Source organism: Salvelinus sp. IW2-2015, unplaced genomic scaffold (genome assembly GCF_002910315.2).
Source record: "Salvelinus sp. IW2-2015 unplaced genomic scaffold, ASM291031v2 Un_scaffold1464, whole genome shotgun sequence".
Taxonomy (NCBI): Eukaryota; Metazoa; Chordata; class Actinopteri; order Salmoniformes; family Salmonidae; genus Salvelinus; species Salvelinus sp. IW2-2015.
In genome coordinates, this window is record NW_019942925.1 from 265,129 (window position 1) to 288,104 (window position 22,976).

Genomic DNA, 22,976 nt, shown 5'->3' on the forward strand with positions numbered 1-22,976 from the left:
TACCGGTTGTCTGTGCTGTTGGTCCTTTTGGCTGTAGGAAGTTTGCCAGCTTGGGACAACTTTAGTTTGTTCTTCGGTTAAACTCGGTCATTGTTGACATACTGTATTGCGCAAGTCCTGTGCGAATTGCATCAGCATTGAAAATACAAACTGACATACAGACCAGCATGTTGAAAGTCGGGTTAATAACCCTACTCTGTGGCTATTTTGTCACAGATTACCTCCTGCATAAGTAAAAAATCTGCAGACAACAGGTTAAGTACTTTCGAATGAAGTTTATTCAACAGTCTGACTGTTCACAAAGATGTTAGAGACGAGAGAGGTGTCTTCCACTCTCAGATTCGTAGAAGCTAAGCGTTTCTCAACTTTTACTGTACCAGTGACCGGTGAAACATAGCCCTCCTTTTTTACCAGCTCATGTTTAAGACTCTGTCTGTGATTCTCCTTGTTCTCCTCTGTCTCACTCTGTCTGTCTGTCTGTCTATCACACCTAAGTGTTAATAGTTAAAATTACATATAGACCCTACATATTAAGGGAATGGCAGTACATCTGTGTCTCTGTTTTCTTCCTAACTCTACTGCACTCACCTCTGAGCTGTCTATGCTAAGCCTAGCATCTTTTCCCACAGCACTGGTACCAGAAGACCAGGGGACCATACTCTGGGCCCAGCAACATCCTAGTTGTGAATGAATAAACACATTTATTAGATAAAGAAGAAAGATGACTGAATAAATGCCTAATAGATGACCATTGGCTCATAATACCTTAAGAAAGCCTAAATACTTACAGTATGTCATACATGTGTCCCCATCCTGAGTGTTAATTATATAATATATCGCCAAAATATCAATGAACTGGCAGAACATGTGTCAGTGTTTGTCTCTCTCAGTTTTCTCCCTACATCCACTACACTTGACCTGCTGCAGCAGCAGCTGAGATATATGTGCCGCGAAGCTTAGCATGACTGGGACCAGGGGACCACACTGCCTGTGCTGGGCCCAGCAACAGCCTAGGGTAGCACTTCATTTTAAGGTCCCATAATAAACCATCATTAAGGCATTTACAAACCGTTTGCTCAACATTTATTAATCATTACTCCCCTATTTGTAAACATTAGTAAGCTAGTTTTTCACACGTGTGTGTATATATACAGTACCAGTCAACAGTTTTGTCATACCTGCTCATTCCAGGGTTTTTATTTTTACTATTTTCTACATTGCAGAATAATAGTGAAGACATCAAGCTATGAAATAACACATGGAATCATGTAGTAACCAAAAAGGTGTTAAACAAATCAAAATATATGTTATATTTGAGATTCTTCAAAGTAGCCATCCTTTGCCTTGATGACAGCTTTGCACAATCTTGGCCTTCTCTCAACCAGCTTCATGAGGTAGTCACCTGGAATGTATTTAAATTAACATATGTGCATTAAAAGTTGAATTTCTTTCCTTCTTAATGTGTTTGAGCCAATCAGTTGTGTTGTGACAAGGTAGGGGTGGTATACAGAAGATAGCCCAATTTAGTAAAGGACCAATTCCATATTATGGCAAGGACAGCTCAAATAAGCAAAAATAAACAACAGTCCATCATTACTTTAAGACATGAAGGTCAGTCAATGCGGAACATTTCAAGAACTTTGAACGTTTCTTCAAGTGCAGTCGCAAAAACCATCAAGTGCTATGATGAAACTGGCACATGAGGACCGTCACAGGAAAGGAAGACCCAGAGTTACCTCTGCTGCACAAAATCTAATTGTAACAAAGTCTCAAGGTTTTGCTCGCCTGAGGTAGAGTATCTCATGATAAGCTCTAGACCACACTATTTACCAAGAGAGTTTTCATCTACATTCTTCGTAGCTGTCTATTTACCATCACAAACCGATGCTGGCACTAAGACCGCACTCAATGAGCAGTATACGGACATAAGCAAACAGGAAAACGCTCATCCAGAGGCGGCACTCCTCGTGTCCAGGGAACTTTAATGCAGGGAAACTTAAAATCTGTTTTACCTAATTTCTACCAGCATGTTAAATGTGCAACCAGAGGTAAAAAAAATTCTAGACCACATTTACTCCACACACAGAGAGCTCATCACTAAGCTAAGGACCCTGGGACTAAACACCTTCCTCTGCAACTTGATCCTGGACATCCTGACGGGCTGCCCCCAGGTGGTAAGGGTAGGTAAAAACACGCTGATCCTCAACACAGGGGCCCCTCACTGGTGCGTGCTCAGTCCCCTCCTGTACTACTCCCTGTTCACTCATGACTACATGGCCAGGCACAATTCCAATACCATCATTAAGTTTGCCAATGACTCAACAGTGATAGGCCTGATCACCGACATTGATGAGACAGCCTATACGGAGGAGGTCAGACACCTGGACGTGTGGTGCCAGGATAACAACCGCTCCCTCAACGTGATCAAGACAAAGGAGATGATTGTGGACTACAGGAAAAGGTGGACTGAGCACGCCCCCATTCTCATCAACGAGGCTGTAGTGGAGCAGGTTAAGAGCTTCAAGTTCCTTGGTGTCCACATCACCAACAAACTATCATGGTCCAAACACACCAAGACAGAGGGCACGACAAAACCTATTCTCCCTCAGGAGACTGAAAAGATTTGGCATGGGTCCTCAGATCCTCAAAAAGTTCTACAGCTGCACCATCGAGAGCATCCTGACTGGTTGCATCACTACCTGGTATGGCAAATGCTCGGCCTCGGACCGCAAGGCACTACAGAGGGTAGTGCGTACGGCCCAGTACATCACCGGGGCCAAGTTTCTGCCATCCAGGACCTCTACACCAGGCGGTGTCAGAGGGACGCCTTAAATGTTGCCAAAGACTCCAGCCACCCTAGTCATAGACTGTTCTCTCTGCTACCACACAGCAAGCGGTACAGGAGCGCCAAGTCTAGGTCCAAAATGCTTCTTAACAGCTTCTACCCCCAAGCCATAAGACTCCTGATCAGCTAATCAAATGGCTACCCAGAATATTTGCATTGTCGCCCCCCCCTCTTTTATGCTGCTGCTACTCTGTTTATTATCAATGCATAATCACTTTAACTCTACCTACATGTACATATTACCTCAATTACCTCAACAAACCTGTGCCCCTGTCACGACTTCCGCTGAAGTCAGTTCCTCTCCTTGTTCGGGCGGCGTTCGGCGGTCGACGTCACCGGCTTTCTAGCCATCGCCGCTCCATTTTTCATGTATCCATTTGTTTTGTCTTGTTCCCTACACACCTGGTTTTCATTCCCCAATCAATCTACATGTATTTATTCCTCTGTTCCCCATCATGTCTTTGTGAAAGATTGTTTGTGTTTGTCTATTGTTGACGCGCCAGACTGGTTTGTTTTTTCCGTGGTATTTTCACGAAGATGTTTATTGTTAAACATAATTCTTATGACTGTTTTGCGCGTTTTTCACTTCTGCCTCAATAAAGTGTGCACCTGTTAACAAATCTCTGCTCTCCTGCACCTGACTTCGCTACCAGTACGCACACACCTGACAGCCCCCGCACATTGACTCTGTACTGGTACCCCATGTATATAGCCTTGCTACGGTTATTTTACTGCTGCTCTTTAATAATTTGTTATTCGATTTTTTATTTATCTATTTTTTACTTAACACTTATTTTTCTTAAAACTGCATTGTTGATTAAGGGCTTGAAAGTAAGCATTTCACGGAAAGGTCTACACCTGTTGTATTCAGCGCATGTGACAACTCAAATTTGATTTGCAGAGGATGAATGAGAGGATGAGTTACCAGCCTCAGAAATTGTAGCTCAAATAAACGCTTCACAGAGTTCAAGTAACAGACACATCTCAACATCAACTGTTCAGAGGCGACTGCGTGAATCAGGCCTTCATTTTATATTAATTTTTTATTCAACCTTTATTTAACTTGGCAATCAGTTAAGAACAAATTCTTATTTACATTGACGGCCTACCAAAATGCAAAAGGCCTCCTGCGGGGACGGGGGCCTGGAATAAAAAAATATATAAATAAAATACAATATAAATATAGGATAAAGAATACATCACAAAAAGAGAGACCACACTACATAAAGAGAGACCTAAGGCAACAACATAACAGTAAAACATGACAACACAGCATGGTAGCAACACAACATCACAACAACATGGCAGCAACACAACATGGTAGCAGCACAAAAACATGGTACAAACATTATTGGGCAAAGTCAACAGCACAAAGGTCAAGAAGGTAGAGACAACAATACATCATACAAAGTAGCCACAACTGTCAGTAAGAGTGTCCATGATTGAGTCTTTGAATGAAGCGATGGAGATAAAACTGTCTGTAAAAGTGTTTGTTGCAGCTCGTTCCAGTCGCTAGCTGCAGCGAACCGAAAAGAGGAGCGACCCAGGGATGTGTGTGCTTTGGGTACCTTTAACAGAATGTGACTGGCAGAACGGGTGTTGTATGTGGAGAATGAGCGCTGTAGTAGATATCTCAGATAGGGGGGAGTGAGGCCTAAGAGGGTTTTATAAATAAGCATCAACCAGTGGGTCTTGCGACGGGTATACAGAGATGACCAGTTTACAGGGGAGTGTAGAGTGCAGTGATGTGTCCTATAAGGAACATTGGCAAATCTGATGGCTCGAGAGCACCCTTACCTTATCTGCCGATCTATAAATTACGTCTCCGTAATCTAGCATGGGTAGGATGGTCATCTGAATCAGGGTTAGTTTGGCAGCTGGGGTGAAAGAGGAGCGATTACGATAGAGGAAAACAAGTCTAGATTTAACTTTAGCCTGCAGCTTTGATGTGCTGAGAGAAGGACTGTGCACCGTCTAGCCATATTCCCAAGTACTTGTATGAGGTGACTACCTCAAGCTCTAAACCCTTAGAGGTAGTAATAACACCTGTGGGAAGAGGGGCATTCTTCTTACCAAACCACATGACCTTGGTTTTGAATGTGTTTAGAACAAGGTTAAGGGTAGAGAAAGCTTGTTGGACACTAAGATAGCTTTGTTGTAGAGCATTTAACACAAAATCCGGGGAGGGGCCAGCTGAGTATAAGACTGTAACTTCTGCATATAAATGGATGAGAGAGCTTCCTACTGCCTGAGCTATGTTGTTGATGTAAATTGAGAAGAGCGTGGGGCATAGGATTGAGCCTTGGGGTACTCCCTAGGTGACAGGCAGTGGTGAGACAGCAGATTTTCTGACTTTATATACTGCACTCTTTGAGAGAGGTAGTTAGCAAACCAGGCCAAAGACCCTCAGAGACACCAATACTCCTTAGCCGGCCCATAAGAATGGAACCGTATCAAAAGCTTTGGCCAAGTCAATAAAAATAGCAGCACAATATTGCTTAGAATCAAGGGCAATGGTGACATCATTGAGGACCTTTTAAGGTTGCAGTGACACATCCATAACCTGAGCGGAAACCAGATTGTATACCCCGAGAGAAAACTATAGACATCAAGAAAGCCAGTCAGTTGATTATTGACAAGTTTTTCCAACACTTTTGATAAACAGGGCAACATAGAAATAGGCCTATAACAGTTAGGATCAGCTTGATCTCCCCCTTTAAATAAAGGACGAACTGTGGCTGCCTTCCAAGCAATGGGAACCTCCCCAGAAAGGAGAGAAAGGTTAAAAAGGTTGGAGATAGGCTTGGCGATGATAGGGGCAGCAATCTTAAAGAAGAAAGGGTCTAAACCATCTGACCCAGATGGTTTTTTGGGGTCAAGTTTAAGGAGCTCCTTTAGCACCTCGGACTCAGTGACTGCCTGCAGGGAGAAACTTTGTAGCGGGGCAGGGGAAAAAGAGGGAGAAGCATGGGGGGTAGTCGCATTAGAAGGGGTGGGAGATGAGGAAATGTTGGACGGGCAAGGAGGCATGGCTGAGTCAAATAGGAATCCTGACTTAATGAAGTGGTGATTAAAGAGCTCAGACTTGTGCTTCTTGTCAGTAACAACCACATCATCTACATTAAGGGACATGGGCAGCTGTGGAGGAGGAGGGTTTATTCTCCAGGTCTTTAACCGTTTCCCAGAACTTCTTGGGATTAGACCAACAGAGAGAGAACTGCTCCTTAAAGTAACTAACTTTGGCCTTCCGGATAGCCTGAGTGGACTTATTTCTCATTTGCCTGAACGATAGCCAGTCAGCCTGAGTATGCATGTGACGAGCCTTTCACCAAATGCAATTCTTGAGGTGGAGTAACTCTGCAAGATCACGGCCGAACCAGGGGCTGAACCTGTTTTTTAATTCTCATTTTCTTTATGGGGAAGTATTTGTTAACAATACCACTGAAAATATCAAAAAGGAAGGTCCAAGCTTCTTCGACAGAGGGGATCAAGCTGATTCTATACCAATTTACAGTGGCCAGTTCATGAAGGAAGGCTTGCTCATTACATTTTGTTTAGCAAGCGTCTATGACAAATCAGGACAGGTCGTTTCACTGAGCAGCCATTACGAACACAGGCTGTAAAACAGTGGTCACTAAGGTCATTACAGAAAACACCAGACTGATACCTATCAGGATTATTTGTGAGGATAACATCGAAGAGAGTAGCCTTTTCTGGGTGTTTGGAGTCATACCTTGTGGGATTGGTGATAATCTGAGAAAGATTTAGGAATCCCGTTTTTTTAGGACTTGGTCAGGTGGTTTAAGCATGTCCCTGTTTAGGTCACCTAGCAGGACACATTCAGAGCTAGTGTAAGGGGTCAGGAGAGAGCTTTGGGCAGGTAGGGTACAGGCCGGTGCTGATGGAGGACAATGGCACCCAGCAACAGTCAACAAAGAGCTATTTGAAAGTTTAATGCTTAAAACTAGCAGATCAAATTGTTTGGGGACAGACTTGGTAGAGACAACCGAGCACTGAACGTGATCCTTGGTAAAGATTGCCACTCCCCCACCTTTGGAAGATCTGTCTTGCCGAAAAAGGTTATAACCGGGAAGGTTAACATCATTATTCAAAACACTCTTCCCTTAACCACGTCTCAGTAATGACCAACACATCTGGATTGGAGCTGTGAACCCACACTTTCAATTGATCCATTTTAGGTAATAAGCTTCTAGTGTTATCATGCAGAAAACCCAGGCTTTTACGAGAGCAGAAATCAGTGAAGCAGATATCAGAGCACAAGTCAGAATTGGGGCTAGCAACAGTAGGTGGGCCAGGGTGTACATGCACATTTCCAGATATCATCAGCAGTAATACAATCAAGGCACAGCAGAGGACAGGGAGAGCTCTGCAGTGTTGATTTATGACATCTGAATGTGCATCAGATGGCAACAAGATCATATTGTACAGTAATTTCATCAGGTAACATGAATATAAAAGCCGGGGAGAGGTGGTTAGAATAGGATGGGAGGCCAAAAGTCTGTGTAACCAATAGAGAGTCAGAGTCCCGAGTGTGGGAACAAACATAGTCTGTCCCACGGTTGGGTAAAGAAAGTTTGTAGTCAACAAAGTATGCAGGAGTCATGAGGCAAATAGCAAAATGCAATAATGACTTGGAGCTAGCCATTGTAAGTTCAGAGTCACTCGCCCCAGCAGTGCGTGTGTGCTGGAGGCGAGCGAAAGCTCGGGAGAGAGGGGTGAGTGTGGTGGAGGTACCCGATTCATGATCGAATTGCTGCAAAGAAACCGCTACTAAAGGACACCGATAAGAAGAGACTTGCATGGGCCAAGAAACACGAGCAATGGACATTAGGCCGGTGGAAATCTGTCCTTTGTTCTGATGAGTCCAAAAAGATTTTTGGTTCCAACCGCCGTGTCTTTGTGAATTTTTAAAGTTGTCCACATTAAGGTCTAGTCTACTGTTTTGCTCATTTGCATTTGCAATGTATTGCATTAATCAATGTGCAAATGTACATGTTATCATCAGCCAATGCCAACTTCCTTGGCCCATGGATGACACTGGTTATGTCCCAATTCTCTCATTCCTCCCAAAGTGTGCACTTGTTCACTTCCCTTCACTATTTTGAAAGGAAATTGCTGATAAAACAAATGTGGCGGAAACCCATGCATCCACCAATCCAATGCTTTTAGATTTGTGGGAAATGGTGTACAAGTGCACATTTCAGGAGAAAGGAGATTTTCACATCTCTAAATGTGAAAATGTATTCGGTAAAAAAGCTAATGTATGTTCATACCTTAATATCAATAATATGCTAAGCCTTCTCTAAGCTGCGGGAGGGTCTACTACAATTTGTGCCAATTTTCTTCATTTTAGGCTCAAAAGAAGCCCGTCGTCCTCTTACATTCTGTCAACTTTATAGTCTGCTGTGTTTTGTATTTTTTTTTACCCATAATGCTCATTGACTTGACATTCCAAATTACCATTACATAAAGCCCTGAGTGATTATTTCTACCATGGTTCATGCTATTGTGTCATGTCAATGCCATTATAATGTACTTTTGCTCCCAAGGCAAAGCCTATAAAAGCATGGGTCCCAGACGCTGAGGGGGTATAACTATGATCATGCCCAGACACAGACTATCCACTTCTCGGCCAGCCCGCAGGATGCTTAGAGCCACTCGGACCGTAAGATGCAGGAAGAGAGTTGACATTAGGTCCCTTACTAGCCATCAGCTCCTTGTCTGGTAAATGCCACTGGCATTTACATTCCTCTGTGTTTTGTATTTATTTATTTTTCCTGGTTTTTGTGTTTTGGAATGGCACGGTTACTACAGAAGATTCACCTGTCACAATGCAAATTATGCAAGTGTTTGAAGGCCAATTTCGAATGTGAAAAATGACTACATTACCCATAATGCTAATCGACTGGACATTCCAAATTTCCATGGCAATTATGGCTCACAATAGTAATATTAATTTATGCAACACTGTATCCAAGGTATCCTGTCAATTGCACTGCTGCACTTATACCCAATGGGCCCTGCGTAAAATCTTCCAACTGCATATCTCATGAGTGATGCCTGCTCCCCTGTTTTCCCCAACTCTTAAACTAACCATAAATCCTTTCAAATAATGCTGTCAAATAAGCACTAGGTCTAAAACATATGCTTCCCTATTGCCTTTCACCTTGACCAATCAACTTACTGCAATGGGATCAGAATACATGGTAGAATTCATAGGCCCATCAAATCCTTTGTTTAAGACACAATGTTGTCATGTCCTTGGCTAGACAATGTTCTCTTAAAATGTCTGAGGGAAGGACATGCTACGCTATGGGCCCAAAAGCTGTCAGTTCCACCTCAGACTTTCCGCAGCTGTTAAATTAGATGAGAACATTGGAGATTACCCCCACTTGTATTGCAATCAACAGGAGCCTATATAAAACAATATGTGAAGCATCAATACTAAGATTCAATAGTACATGTTAATGATTATATATGATGGGCATAGGCTGTGCTGCCTCCAGTTACGGCACGAGAAAGAAACTCAACGAAACAGATCATATCATCGCTTCCATCTATTCAATTTAGTGGTAATTTCCCAATAGACATTTCATCAAACTAACAGCTGTCTATCACCAAGCACAGATTAAGGTATTGTTACATTAAACCTGATCATTGTGAGCTGGTTTCCTGGACCTAGATTAAACCTACAGCTGGACTAAAAAACATACTAAAATGGATCTCCACTGAAAAAGCATCTTACACAGGATTTTTTGCTTTATTCTTCTTAATGCCTACAATATGACCGATTGAATAACTCAAATGGACAGATGCATACCTTGTTACGGCTTTATTTGCACAATGTACAGAGGAACAATTCATTTTCTAGAAAATGTGAGATTCAGTTGGAGAGTGAAAAGGCTGTGTTAGTGTGTGTTAGTGGTTGTGACTGATAGCGCTTGGCCTCTACCATTTACTCCCAACAAGAGATTTGTTTTTCTATGATGGACGATGACCTAAAACATCTTTCATACAAACACACTATACTGAACTGCACACATACAGCATACAACGCAGTCTGCATACAGGGTATGAAACCGTGATAAGGCAAGTAAATCGCTCAGGATTAGAGCGTCTGTTAAATTGTCTGTCCGGGTGTCATTCAGGGCTAAATTCCTAACTTAAGGTCTACATGTAAAAGTCTGATCTTCACAATAATCTTCAATTTAGATTATTTCAATCTCATCTAAGCCAACATCAGAGTCATGAGTCAAGATATCAAGTCAGGATACAGCCTTCAGGAACCCTTGGATCGGAGATTCACATCCTGGTCTGTTGGGTTTTGTGTTCGCTCCTCTACTGGTCCTTGAAATTGGCCTTTCTCTTTTCCACAAACGCGGTCATGCCCTCCTTACGATCCTCCTGTTGTAGGAAACACAATGTCAGTGAGTACATACACAGAACACACCTGAGAAACGGTGGCATGTACGACCAGGTTATGCCAAAAGGAGCTTCCTAAGAAAACAGTTGATCTGAATAAGAGAACATCAGTAGATTGACTGACCGTGGCGAAGGTGGAGTGAAATAATCTCTTTTCCAGACGATTCCCTTCAGCCAGCGTCAGCTCGTAGGCTACACACCAACACACACGTTAGATCTTGCATTAATCAATACAACTAAAGCAATAAAAGACTAAGGAATGAGATAAAAAATAAAAATAATGTAAATGTATGAATTAAATCAAGTTCACAAAACATGAAATATCTAAACATCTCACATATCATTGTAGGGTCAGAGAAGGGTTTATTAAATATGTAAAAATCAGATCAGCTCTCTAACCTGCGTTGACGGCCTCTTTAGCCATGGCAGACACGATCTTGGAGTTGGCAGCGATCTTCTCCCCACATTTAATAGCTTCTGACACCAATTGGTCTACTGGACAGATCTTACTCACCAGACCTAAGAGAGAGAGAGCATGGTAAGTGTGTGTATAATGTGAGGTTTGTGCGTGTTATCTGACTGTTTAGCCTCCTGTGTGTGTGCGTGTCTGTGTGTGTGTGCTTACGTGCAAGTTACCTGACTGTTTACCCTCCTTTGCATGTATAATGTGAGGTTTGTGTGTGTGTGATACCTGACTGCTTAGCCTCCTGTGCTGTGATCCTGTCTCCAGTCAGTACCATCTCCATGGCGAGAGACTTCCCCACTGCCCTTGTCAGTCTCTGAGTACCACCAGCACCTACGCACAGAGTACAGTTAACCTACAGACCAACAGACAGACAGAACTACAGACAGACAGAACTATTTTCGATCCACATAGATCAGGGATTAGTGGTACCTGGGATTGTTCCCAAAAGGATCTCAGGCTGTCCAAACTGAGCCTTCTCTCCAGCAAAGATGATGTCACACATCATAGCAAGCTCACAGCCTCCCCCCAACTAGAGAAAAATACATACAGCGAGAGAGGCACACACAGAATTAATGTTAACCCTCACACTGTTAACACACACACAAAACCAAGCTGTTCTTGTGGTACTAGTCTCGCTATACAGACTACCTCCCACAATGTGCCAATGTTTCAGCATACACGTCTGTCTGTACAAAGTACGTTTGGCAAAGAGGAACGGGCGGAGTTGGGACGTGCGCCGAAAACGCATCCAGAACTCTGTCCATTGACGTCCTGCCGTAAATATTTCCGGTAGCTACTGTAGCTAGATGGAGCTCGCAGGGGATATTTTCAATTAGTGTATTTCGCGAAGTAAGCCGTTTGTTTGCACCATTGACGTTTGCGTTTCAAGCTTACGCTTGTGTCTCCCTCCGTCATGTTTCCGAGGGGATTATTTTTAACCCCCTCCTACCCAAAAGCGTGATTGTTTCGGAGTTCTCTGTCTGAAGAGCAACCCCGCCCCCCCCCCCAAAAAAATATCCCCATTGGAAGTGGCCAAGAAATTCCGGCAGTGGTGTTGCCTAGGTCTGGGATTTCTGAGACTGTTGTGCTACTGACAGTAAAAGCAAAGACAGGGTAGCTGAAGTCAAGTACTAAAAACCAACAAAAGATAATTAATGTAAAATATACTGTCCGTGAAATATATGTAGTATGTGAAAGCTGGAAATGGAAGTATTGTTTGTTGTCCATTAGTTTACTCCAATTAGGGGGGGTGTTAAGAAAATAAAAAAAATAAGAAAAATATATTTAATTAGTTTACTCCAATTAGGGGAGGGATGGTAGGGTTAGGGGAAAATTATAAAGAAGGAAAATATGTTCGTTTTTTTTTTAACACACATTTTGGGGGGAAATGATGCAGACAATTACATTGATAGAAGCCAATGTATCTGCAATATTAACGCTGATATGCTCCCTAAAAATATATAATAAAATAAAACAGGCTAAAACTGCTTCTCCAATAGAAATCCCTGATTACACTTGTAGTTGATGTCATCGCAACATTAGCTAGCAAAGCTCATGCTTGTCTCACACCTTTGTTGACAGGTGTATCAAATCCAGCACACAGCCAGGCAATATCCATAGACAAACATTGGCAGTAGAATGGCCTTACTGAAGAGCTCAATGACTTTCAACATGGCACCGTCATAGGATGCCACCTTTCCAACACATCAGTTTGTCAAATTTCAACAACGTCTCAGCCGCAAAGTGGTAGGGCCACACTAGCACACAGAACGGAACCGTCGAGTGCTGAAGCGCATAAAAATGTATGTTCTCGTTTGCAACACTCACTACCGAGTTCCAAACTGCCTCTGGAAGCAACATCAGCACAATAACTGTTAGTCGGGAGCTTCATGAAATGGGATTTCATGGCCGAGCATCCGCACACAAGCCTAAGATCACCATGCGCAATGCCAAGCGTCGGCTGGAGTGGGTTATAGCTCGCTATTTGACTCTTGAGCAGTGGAATGCGTTCTCTGGAGTGATGAATTATGCTTCACCATCTGGCAGTTCGACGGACAAATCTGGATTTGGCAGATGTTAGTAGAACGCTACCTGCCCCAATGCATAGTGCCAACTGTAAAGTTTGGTGGAGGAGGAATAATGGTCTGGGGCTGTTTTTCCATGGTTCAGGCTAGGCCCCTTAGTTCCAGTGAAGGAAAATCTTAACGCTACAGCATACAATGACATTTTAGATGATTTTGTGCTTCCAACTTTGTGGCAACAGTTTGGAGAAGGCCCTTTGCTGTTTCAGCATGACAATGCCCCCGTGCACAACGCAAAGTCTATACAGAAATAGTTTGTTGAGATCGGTGTGGAAGAACTTGACTGGCCGGCACAGAGCCCTGACCTCCACCCCATCAAACACTTTTGGGATGAATTGGAACGCCGACTGCAAGCCAAGCCTAATCGCCCAACATCAGTGCCCGACCTCACTAATGCTCGTGGCTAAGTCCCCGTAACAATGTTCCAACATCTCGTGAAAATCCTTCCCAGAAGAGTGGAGGCTGTTAAAACAGCAAAGGGGGGACCAACTCCATATTAATGCCGATGACTTTGGAATGAAATGTTCGACGAGCAGGTGTCCACATACCTTTGGCCATGTAGTGTAAGGTTGTGCCTTTAGATTTAGAGAAAATTTACAATTAAGGAAGTGTTTTTCCCTTCTTGCATTGACTTCTCAAACCCCAGCGTGGTCTGTTGGGTCTGTTTCGCTAGCGTTCCCGGAAGTCTTGCGAGGATGCGCCTCTGAGGTAAGAAACTCTGATAAAAGCCCCATAATTTCTTTAGAACGCTCCCGTGGTTGTGATCTCTGCTGCTGTTTCTCACACAAACACACTGGATCAAATCAAGCTTTATTCTGCTATAATGACACATGCAGGTAAAAGGGATTCTGTTTCAGTATCTAGAATCCACTTTAGGAAGAAGGCCAGGCACCACATGGTATTGTCTGTTAGACTAAAATAAATACATAATACTCTATTGTACAGTTTGAACGACAGTTGAACTGTGCCAGCATAACATCAACATTAGGGTAGACTAGTTGAACATGCATACATGTGCACAAGCACATAGATTACATTTACAACAATTTCTACCATAATAGAAAGAAATATGGCATAACTCTCAACCTTTGCACAGTGACCAGACAGTAGAAATGTATTTACCTACAGCCATGTCTGTCAGGCATGCTTTGGGAAATCTTTTTTTTTTTTTTTTTGTAAAACCAGCTTCAGTTTTAGAGATTTACAATAGTAAATTGTTGTATTATTGTTTCTCCTCACTGTTTGCTTGTCATCTTAGATAGCTTGCTGGATATAAAATGCTTGTTAACAACATCTGTTAGGATTCCAATCTTGCGTCATGCCTATAATTTTGTGAGATTGAAATGCATCCACGGTCATTGCTAATCATAACCAATGTTAACCCTCATCAATTACACTACATGACAAAAGAATGCTCGTCGAATATCTCATTCCAAAATCATGGGCATTAATATGGAGTTGGTTCCCCCTTTGCTGGTATAACAGCCTCCACTCTTTGGGGAAGGCTTTCAACTAGAAAGTTGGAACATTGCTGCAGAGACTTGCTTCCATTCAGCCACAATAGCATTAGTGAGGACAGGAACTGAGCGATTAGGCCAGGTTCGCAGTAGGCTTTCCAATTCATCCCAAAGGTGTTCGATGGGGTTAAGGTCAGGGCTCTGTGCAGGCCAGTCAAGTTCTTCCACACTGATCTCGACAAATCATTTCTGTATGGATCTCGCTTTGTGTACAGGGGCATTGTCATGCTGAAACAGGAAAGGGCCTTCCCCAAACAGTTGCCACAAAGTTGGAAGCACAGAATCATCTATCCTGATTATTATTTGACCATGCTGGTCATTTATGAACATTTGAACATCTTGGCCATGTTCTGTTATAATCTCCACCCGGCACAGCCAGAAGAGGACTGGCCACCCCTCATAGCCTGGTTCCTCTCTAGGTTTCTTTCTAGGTTTTGGCCTTTCTAGGGAGTTTTTCCTAGCCGCCGTGCTTCTACACCTGCATTGCTTGCTGTTTGGGGTTTTAGCCTGGGTTTCTGTACAGCACTTCAAGATATTAGCCGATGTACGAAAGGCTATATAAAATAAACTTGATTGATATAATGTCATTGTATGCCGTAGCGTTAAGATTTCCCTTCGCTGGATCTAAGGGGCCTAGCTTGAACTATGAAAAGCAGCCCCAGACCATTATTCCTCCTCCACCAAACTTTACAGTTGGCACTATGCATTGGGGCAGGGAGCATTCTCCCGGCATCCGCCAAACCCAGCTTCGTCCGTCGGACTGCCAGTTGGTGAAACGTGATTCATCACTCCAGAGAAAACGTTTCCACAGCTCCAGTCCAATGGCGGCGAGCTTTACACCACTCCAGCCGATGCTTGGCATTGCGCTGGATTTTTTTATTTATTTAACAATGAATCCACCAATAGGAACATTGCTGAAAGACGTCCAATGGCTCTATCAAACAAGGAGAACCAGATCTACATGCACAAAAACGTATAGCGCGATCAGTATAACATGGAGCCTTCGAGAAATGCCACAAAGCAGGACTACATGTATATTTAGATCTCACCCCAATCAATACACTGGAAGCAGTCATAGGGTGTATCATTCAGCGCACGAAGCCCAGACCTGCCTTCCTCCTGGGCAATTATGTGTGTAACATCTCACAGTCTTAGAAATGCCTTGGACATGATGAAAACAAGGCCAGATTCCCCCAGGGTGAAATTCCCCTTTAAGTTCCAACTGTAATGTGTTCGCCACAATATAATAAATAGGCTTTTAATATTTTCCTTAAACAATGGCTTGACTTACTTTTGATATTAGAAGAATATGTTTTGTCACATACACCGAATAGGTGCAGTGAAATGTTTAGTTTTACAGGGTCAGCCATAGCAGTAAGAGCACAGACAGATTTTTCACCTTAGGTATTCGAATTCGTGACCATTCGGTTACTAGCCCAATGATCTAACCGCTAGGTTAGTTTAGAAACTTTTATGAAGGTTTGGTGTGGAGAAGGCAGTGCGTCTCCCTCGGACTCCCGACAGTTGAACTTGAGGTGAGGAAGAATGTTTTAGGCCTACCAGTACTTCTTTAATCTATCAATATGTTTATCTTCCTAAAAAAATATTCTGATCGAAAATGTACGAATTAGCCTCCTGTAAGCCTACAGTATATCTATACAGCAGTAGTAGCCTATCTGGCAAGGATAAAGAAATGCATGACGGTATTGGGGAACATGCCGCCGGAATCCCTCTCTCGCTTCTCTTCCTTTATATTCATTTTTTAAATAGTCCTATTAATATCATACAGTGGACGCATATATGTAATGTGCATGTAATGCATGTAATGCATGTAATGCCCTGATTCATTCAGCTCTCAAATCTCTGACAGCTGAACCTGGAAGTGGACAATCACTGTTTAGGAATGTAAAAACCAATAAAACAATAGGCTATGACGTTTTAAATATGCCACACATCGAAACAAGGAATATATGTTTTTTTTATTTGTTATAGGCTGTTTTTAAGGAAGCGTAGGCCTTACTGTGGCTAATTTGATCAACATCGCTCGTTTATTGATGGTGCAAGGTCAGAGGTTTCTTTCTCACTTTCATCTCTCGGATCTGAACGGGTCTCTTGGATCCGAACGGCCACAAGCCTGTTTGGGTCCGTTTTTCAACTGACTTTTTGCAATAGGTATGAATGCCCTCAAGTCCCTTCCGAACTGAACAAAATAATGTATTTATGCATATCGGGTCCGGGTGGCAAATTTCTGGACCAGTGAAGACCTCTAGTGTATACTGTTATAACAGACTAACTGTTGACTGAGGTGTGTGTACTCACAGCGAACCCGTTGACAGCAGCGATGACTGGTTTCTTAATGGTAGAGACTCTGTTCCAGTGAGCTAGGAAGTTCCCGGCATAACACTCCTGGAAGGTACGATTCTGCATCTCCTTAATGTCAGCCCCAGCTGAGACACATACAGTTTTCAGGCGTAAGACACAAGATGCGTGTGCACACACTCATCTCTCTCTCTCGTTCACACACACACACACATCCCTCACCTGCGAAAGCCCTGTCGCTGCCAGTAAGGACGATGGCGCCCACTGTTCCGTCGGCCTCGAAAGCATCCAGCGCTTTCCCCAACTCCAGCATCAGCCCGTCACACAGAGCGTTCAGAGCCTTGGGGCGGTTCAACTGGATGTAGCCCACATCCTGATTCTCTCCACGCTTCTCCACCAGGATGTACTCATACTGACCACCTAAACACACACACATAGAGTTGCACAATAAATTAGAGGATTATTCATTCAACGTGACCAAGGTGGCGTTCCAGGCTGACTACATTGCAGCCTTGCTGTGTGCAGCAATGAGCAATTGTTGCATGGCGTGTCATCGATGGTGCAGTCGGGCACCAGATTGAATAGGTTATGATTCCTATCATAAAATGTGATTAGCTGATATGTTAAACAACTATGCAGCCATTGTGAGAACCGGCAGGCTACTGTAACGCAGAATACGTTTTCGCTCCAACTAATACAAGTGGGATGGCTCAGCAAGCCAGGTTAGTACAAACCTAATAACAAGGATGTGGACTGATATTCTTGAGAGTGAGTGGACTGACCAACACAGGTTGCTATTAATAGACATTTTGATAAATAGCCCAAATCAATAACCAACATGCAGAAAGTATTTTATATATTGAAAACCTAAACTTGACATTTACCATATACATGTGCAACAATAGTATCGTTATTACTTGTATTTTTTTTTTTTAACAAGCACCTTATAAACTGCAAACGCACCAAAAACCCTGTTGTTTAGACAAGTGGCAATAAATCACTCATATCGATTAGGCTGAAATCAGGTTGTATGCGCTGTTGAAACTACCACAACTCAAAAACCACATTGACACTACAGATTTTAACATCACTGGTTAGAGGACAACCTGCAGAAAAACAGTCCGCTGCATTTTGGAATGTTGCATTTTGATACGGAGGTCACCAAAACAGAGAGAGAAACAACACTTGTCAATCACTCCTATCGATTATCATGTTGAAATCAATAGCGCGAGATGGGGGAGATTAGGATAAAAGCTTCCTGTTAAAACTAACACAGCTCAAAAACCACCGGAATCTGAGAATAATCTGTACACCACTGGTTAGAGGACAACTTGCAGAAGACACCGAGCTACATTTTGAAGTGTTGCATTTTGATTCAAATAGGTCGCCAACATGGTAAGCGTTTTTAAAAATCATTTCCTTCGATATCACGTTGAAATCAATAGAACGGGAGGCAAATGTTTGGGATGTATACGCTGTTTAAACTAACCCCATTCAAAGTCTACACATAATCTGATCCTTTTTACATCACTGGTTATAGAAGAGAATTTGTTGAAGACAGTCATCTAAATTCGAGAATGTCAGACAGGGATTCGGGGAGACTGCCGAAACAGGGCAGAAACAAATCAGTTGCTTTGTTATTTAACTTCAACGAATCATCACCTCTCAGGTAGTTCTACATAGTGAAAGGGGTTGACTTTTATTTTAGTGATAGCTTGACTGTCAAATCTGTGAATTTGTTTTTGGCCTTCGACTTTTATACAGAAAGTGCCACAAATTCTGTGCCATTTGAGCTTAAAAAGTATAATGGCGTTCTAGGTCCTGCAACGGACAGGCACGTAAAAAAACATCAACGGGACCCAACCAAATATATTAACCTGTTTAAAGCATCGATTTATTTGTGATGACTAAACTTTTTTATTTCTTTTACATCACCAATCTGAAACAAAAATGATGTTTAATTCCACAAAATCTTATGTGGTGAAAATGTTCCCATTTCTGCTCAATATGGCAATCTGGCATGCCTCCTTAAACAGCCAAACAATAAGCATTCACACATCAAGTCTTCTCTAGAGTTGAGCTCGGGGATGGAACAACTGTTGAACATTTGAGCTTGTGTGTGTGTCAATCTATGGGAAGAAGGCGAGAGAGTTGCAGAGGTGTTTGTTTGGGAGTGGTGGGTTGAGTGAGTGTATGCATCACCCCTCGGTTGACAAAAGCATAACATTCCTACTACCGGCTGTTATGGGTAACAATCCTGCGTAGAAGTGCTTATATTATTACGCATATTACTCGTCAATTGTGGGAATAAATTCAGATTTAAAAAATATTGCATATAAACTGTGGCAACCTGGGGGACAGCAGAGAGCTACAAAGAAAGGAGCAGGACCATGGTCAGCACCAGAGGGCTAGAGGCGCCAAGGTGAGTCAGCACCATGGACAGCTTCTACAGGCACCAACTGGGGCTGGTGATCCAACATTAATACTACCCTGTCCAGGTGCTGCAACTAATTGGCACCTGGAATTGGTCCCACCTGTCCCTCATTACCCCAAATTAGTATAAGTAGAGGTGCAGTCACTCAGGCGCTTGAGCAGACAGGCCGAAGGTATGCCTACAGTCGTGGCCAAAAGTTTTGAGAATGACAAAAATATTAATTTTCAAAGTCTGCTCCCTCAGTTTGTATGATGGCAATTTGAATAAACTCCAGAATGTTATGAAGAGTGATCAGATGAATTGCAATTAATTGCAAAGTCCCTCTTTGCCATGCAAATGAACTGAAACCCCCAAAAACATTTCCACTGCATTTCAGCGCTGCTACAAAAGGACCAGCTGACATGTCAGTGATTCTCTCGTTAACACAGGTGTGAGTGTTGACGAGGACAAGGCTGGAGATCACTCTGTCATGCGGATTGAGTTCGAATAACAGACTGGAAGCTTCAAAAGGAGGGTGGTGCTTGGAATCATTGTTCTTCCTCTGTCAACCATGGTTACCTGCAAGGAAACACATGCCGTCATCATTGCTTTGCACAAAAAGGGCTTCACAGGCAAGGATATTGCTGCCAGTAAGATTGCACCTAAATCAACCATTTATCGGATCATCAAGAACTTCAAGGAGAGCGGTTCAGTTGTTGTGAAGAAGGTTTCAGGGCACCCAAGAAAGTCCAGCAAGTACCAGGACCGTCTCCTAAAGTTGATTCAGCTGCGGGATCGGGGCACCACCAGTACAGAGCTTGCTCAGGAATGGCAGCAGGCAGGTGTGAGTGCATCTGCACACACAGTGAGGTGAAGACTTTTGGAGGATGGCCTGGTGTCAAGAAGGGCAGCAAAGAATCCTCTTCTCTCCAGGAAAAACATCAGGGAGACTGATATTCTGCAAAAGGTACAGGGATTGGACTGCTGAGGACTGGGGTAAAGTCATTTTCTCTGATGAATCCCCTTTCCGATTGTTTGGGGCATTCGGAAAAAAGCTTGTCGGGAGAAGACAAGGTGAGCGCTACCATTAGTCCTGTGTCATGCCAACAGTAAAGCAGCCTGAGACCATTCATGTGTGGGGTTGCTTCTCAGCCAAGGGAGTGGGCTCATTAGAAAACGAATGGGACTGTAGCGACTGTGTTGACTTCAAAAATCGGGGTTGTGAACTAGGTTTCTATTCAAGCGTTGATTGACATGGTAATGGCTCTATAGTATTAGAGAAAAGTTTAAAAAAAACAGACCCTCCATTACATCGTGATGTGTCATGTCGTAACGTACAGCACGCATAAAGCAACTATTTCTGTCTTACAATCTCTCTCCACCAGGTGTAGCACTTCTCTCATCGTTTAAAAACAAGAAATGGACGGGGGTAAGGGGGGATACCTAGCCATTTTTTTCGTCATCATTGCATGCGATCATCATTCTCAAAGCCGCTGTTTTACGTCTAAGATCACTTTAGCACCGCCCTAAAAACCCGATTCAAATTCATTACATTTACGTCATTTAGCAGACGCTCTTATCCAGAGCGACTTACAAATTCGACACAAACCTTCAAATAGGTATGTAATGACACATTATATAATCTCTTTATAGTGTTTTATATACATTTTAGAGGCAATAAGGTGACAAGTTGGACAGATCGAGTGAAAAAAAGCAATTTTCCCACACATCTCTCCTTCTTACTATCACGCATTAGTTTCGCTTCCCCACCAGCCATTTTTAAAAAGACCCGACGGGGCTCATTGCCTTCTTGAATTATGCAGAAACGGGCAGCGTTAAGGTCATGTAATTGATTCTGTTGGAAAGTGGAGAAATTGTGCTTTACAATGGTATTGGCATTACAGTTGATCTGGAAGTATTACGTTTTTGGGGCGGTAAAATATGGGCAATTGTACGGACCAAGGCGATGTACTTGTTAACGTTATACATAAAAGGATTTATCTCACGCTGACAGATTTTAGGGCTAGGTAAATCCTCTGGTTTCGCCTCTTCCTCTCTGTCAATATGCAAAGGGATGTCCCTACCCTAAACCGTAACCTTAAAAAGGTATACATCGGGATTTTGGCAAGGATGCCCTTTATCTACTTCCCCAAAGGCAGAAGAACCCGTGGATGCCATTTGTATGTCTCTGTGTCCAGTATGAAGGAAGTTAGAGGTCGTTTTGCAAGCCAATGCTAACTACCATTTGCGTAGTCATTGCGCTAACGCTATTTAGCATTAGTGCTTGCACTAAATAGCAACATCCCTCAAATTGCACGCAGAGGCACAAACCATGTATCCACGAGTTCATATGACTCGGGGAAGTATATCCTGAAATATCCCTTTAACCTCAACCAGGGACGTCTCTAGGATCCATCTGCAAAACATCAAGCGTCGCACATGTAATGACGTAACGTTAACTAGCTCCATGACATTGTCCATGACATCCATGACAAAAAAAAGCACTGCTTTTCTAAAATGAAATTAACGGTAACCTCTTACCTGCACTGTACTGACGAGCGAAAGAGAGAGTGGAGGAGAGAGCTCCTGGCTTCAATAGCAGTGCTGCGGTTCTGCAGAACAGGGCCATTTCAAACACGAAGTTGCTGGCGCTGAAAGTCACAACACGAGCTCTCACTGCAAGCCACCTCACGCGTGACCCGGAAACGGATAAGTGGTCAAGGAGTGTCAACACAGATTAGCCATTAATAGCGGCTCTAAAAATGAAAATAAATGTCTTAAAAAATGGAAGGCAGTCTGGAGGTGGCAACATCAGGTGGGACCATTCTAGCCAATGCGGGCAGATACGTGTGTAAACAGGCACAACGGTTTTCACTAGTTACCGCAACCACAAATTCTAAATTGCCTATAAAAATGCATGAAAATTATGAGCTTTTTGGACTTCATTTAAGGTTAGGGGTAGGCACAAAGTTAGCAGTGTGGTTAAGGTTAGATTTAAAATAACATATTAAGAAGAGAAATAGTAGAAATGGGCGGGGTTTATAACTTTGTGGCTGTGGTAACTATAGACGACCAGGCACAACTCCGCTATAGTGTTTTTAATAAACGTTGCCTGCATGTCACGTGTCCTACTAATATCAGTACACATGTAACAGCCTAATCATTACGAAACGTATATTCGATCAAATAAGCTACACGTAGCAAATAAGGTATTATATTTTTTGATAACCAAATTCGACACTCTCTCATTGACCTCCATACAAAAACTTTTCGCTTGGTGAGCAGAAAAATTGCACCTGCTGGAGAATTATTATTATTATTTTTTATTTTTTCCCAGATTTATTTAACAAGGTAGGCCAGTTGAGAACAAGTTCTCATTTACAACTGCGATCTGGCCAAGATAAAGCAAAGTAGTGCGACAAAAACAACAACACAGAGTTACACATAAACAAACTTACAGTCAATAACACAATAGAATCATCTATGTACAGTGTGTGCAAATGTAGAAGAGTAGGGAGGTAAGGCAATAAATAGGCCATACAGGCGAAATAATTCAAATTTAGCATTAACACTGGAGTGATAGATGTGCAGATGATGATGTGCAAGTAGAGATACTGGGGTGCAAAAGAGCAAGAGGATAAATAACAATATGGGGATGAGGTAGCAGGGTGTGCTATTTACAGATTGCTGTGTACAGGTACAGTGATCGGTAAGCTGCTCTGACAGCTGATGCTTAAAGTTAGAGAGGTAGATATGACTCCAGCTTCAGTGATTTTTGCAATTTGTTCCAGTCATTGGCAGCAGAGAACTAGAAGGAAAGATGGCCAAAGGAAGTGTTGGCTTTGGGGATGACCAGTAAAATATACCTGCTGGAGCGCGTGCTATGGGTGGG

The 22,976-nt window shown here is 42.8% G+C and overlaps 1 protein-coding gene across 1 annotated transcript; it reads right to left on the minus strand.

Moving 5' to 3' along the window:
- Positions 1-9,683: 9,683 nt before the first annotated feature.
- echs1 (enoyl CoA hydratase, short chain, 1, mitochondrial) lies at positions 9,684-21,932 on the minus strand. Its single transcript, XM_024138402.2, has 8 exons — positions 21,626-21,932; positions 16,894-17,091; positions 16,672-16,799; positions 11,184-11,283; positions 10,980-11,084; positions 10,688-10,807; positions 10,413-10,480; positions 9,684-10,270 (listed from the first exon to the last, which is right to left on the minus strand). The coding sequence occupies exons 1-8, from the start codon at positions 21,711-21,713 to the stop codon at positions 10,205-10,207; spliced, it is 873 nt and encodes a 290-aa protein (XP_023994170.1). The 5' UTR covers positions 21,714-21,932; the 3' UTR covers positions 9,684-10,204.
- Positions 21,933-22,976: the final 1,044 nt, after the last annotated feature.

Bases quoted from the DNA above. Each gene is read 5' to 3' on its own strand.
- echs1 (XM_024138402.2), bottom strand. From the start codon at position 21,713: ATGGCCCTGTTCTGCAGAACCGCAGCACTGCTATTGAAGCCAGGAGCT. The intron at 17,092-21,625 runs GTAAGAGGTTAC...GTGTGTGTTTAG, and splicing joins CGCTCGTCAGTACAGTGCAG to GTGGTCAGTATGAGTACATC. The intron at 10,481-10,687 runs GTTAGAGAGCTG...GTTGGTGTGTAG, and splicing joins TAAAGAGGCCGTCAACGCAG to CCTACGAGCTGACGCTGGCT.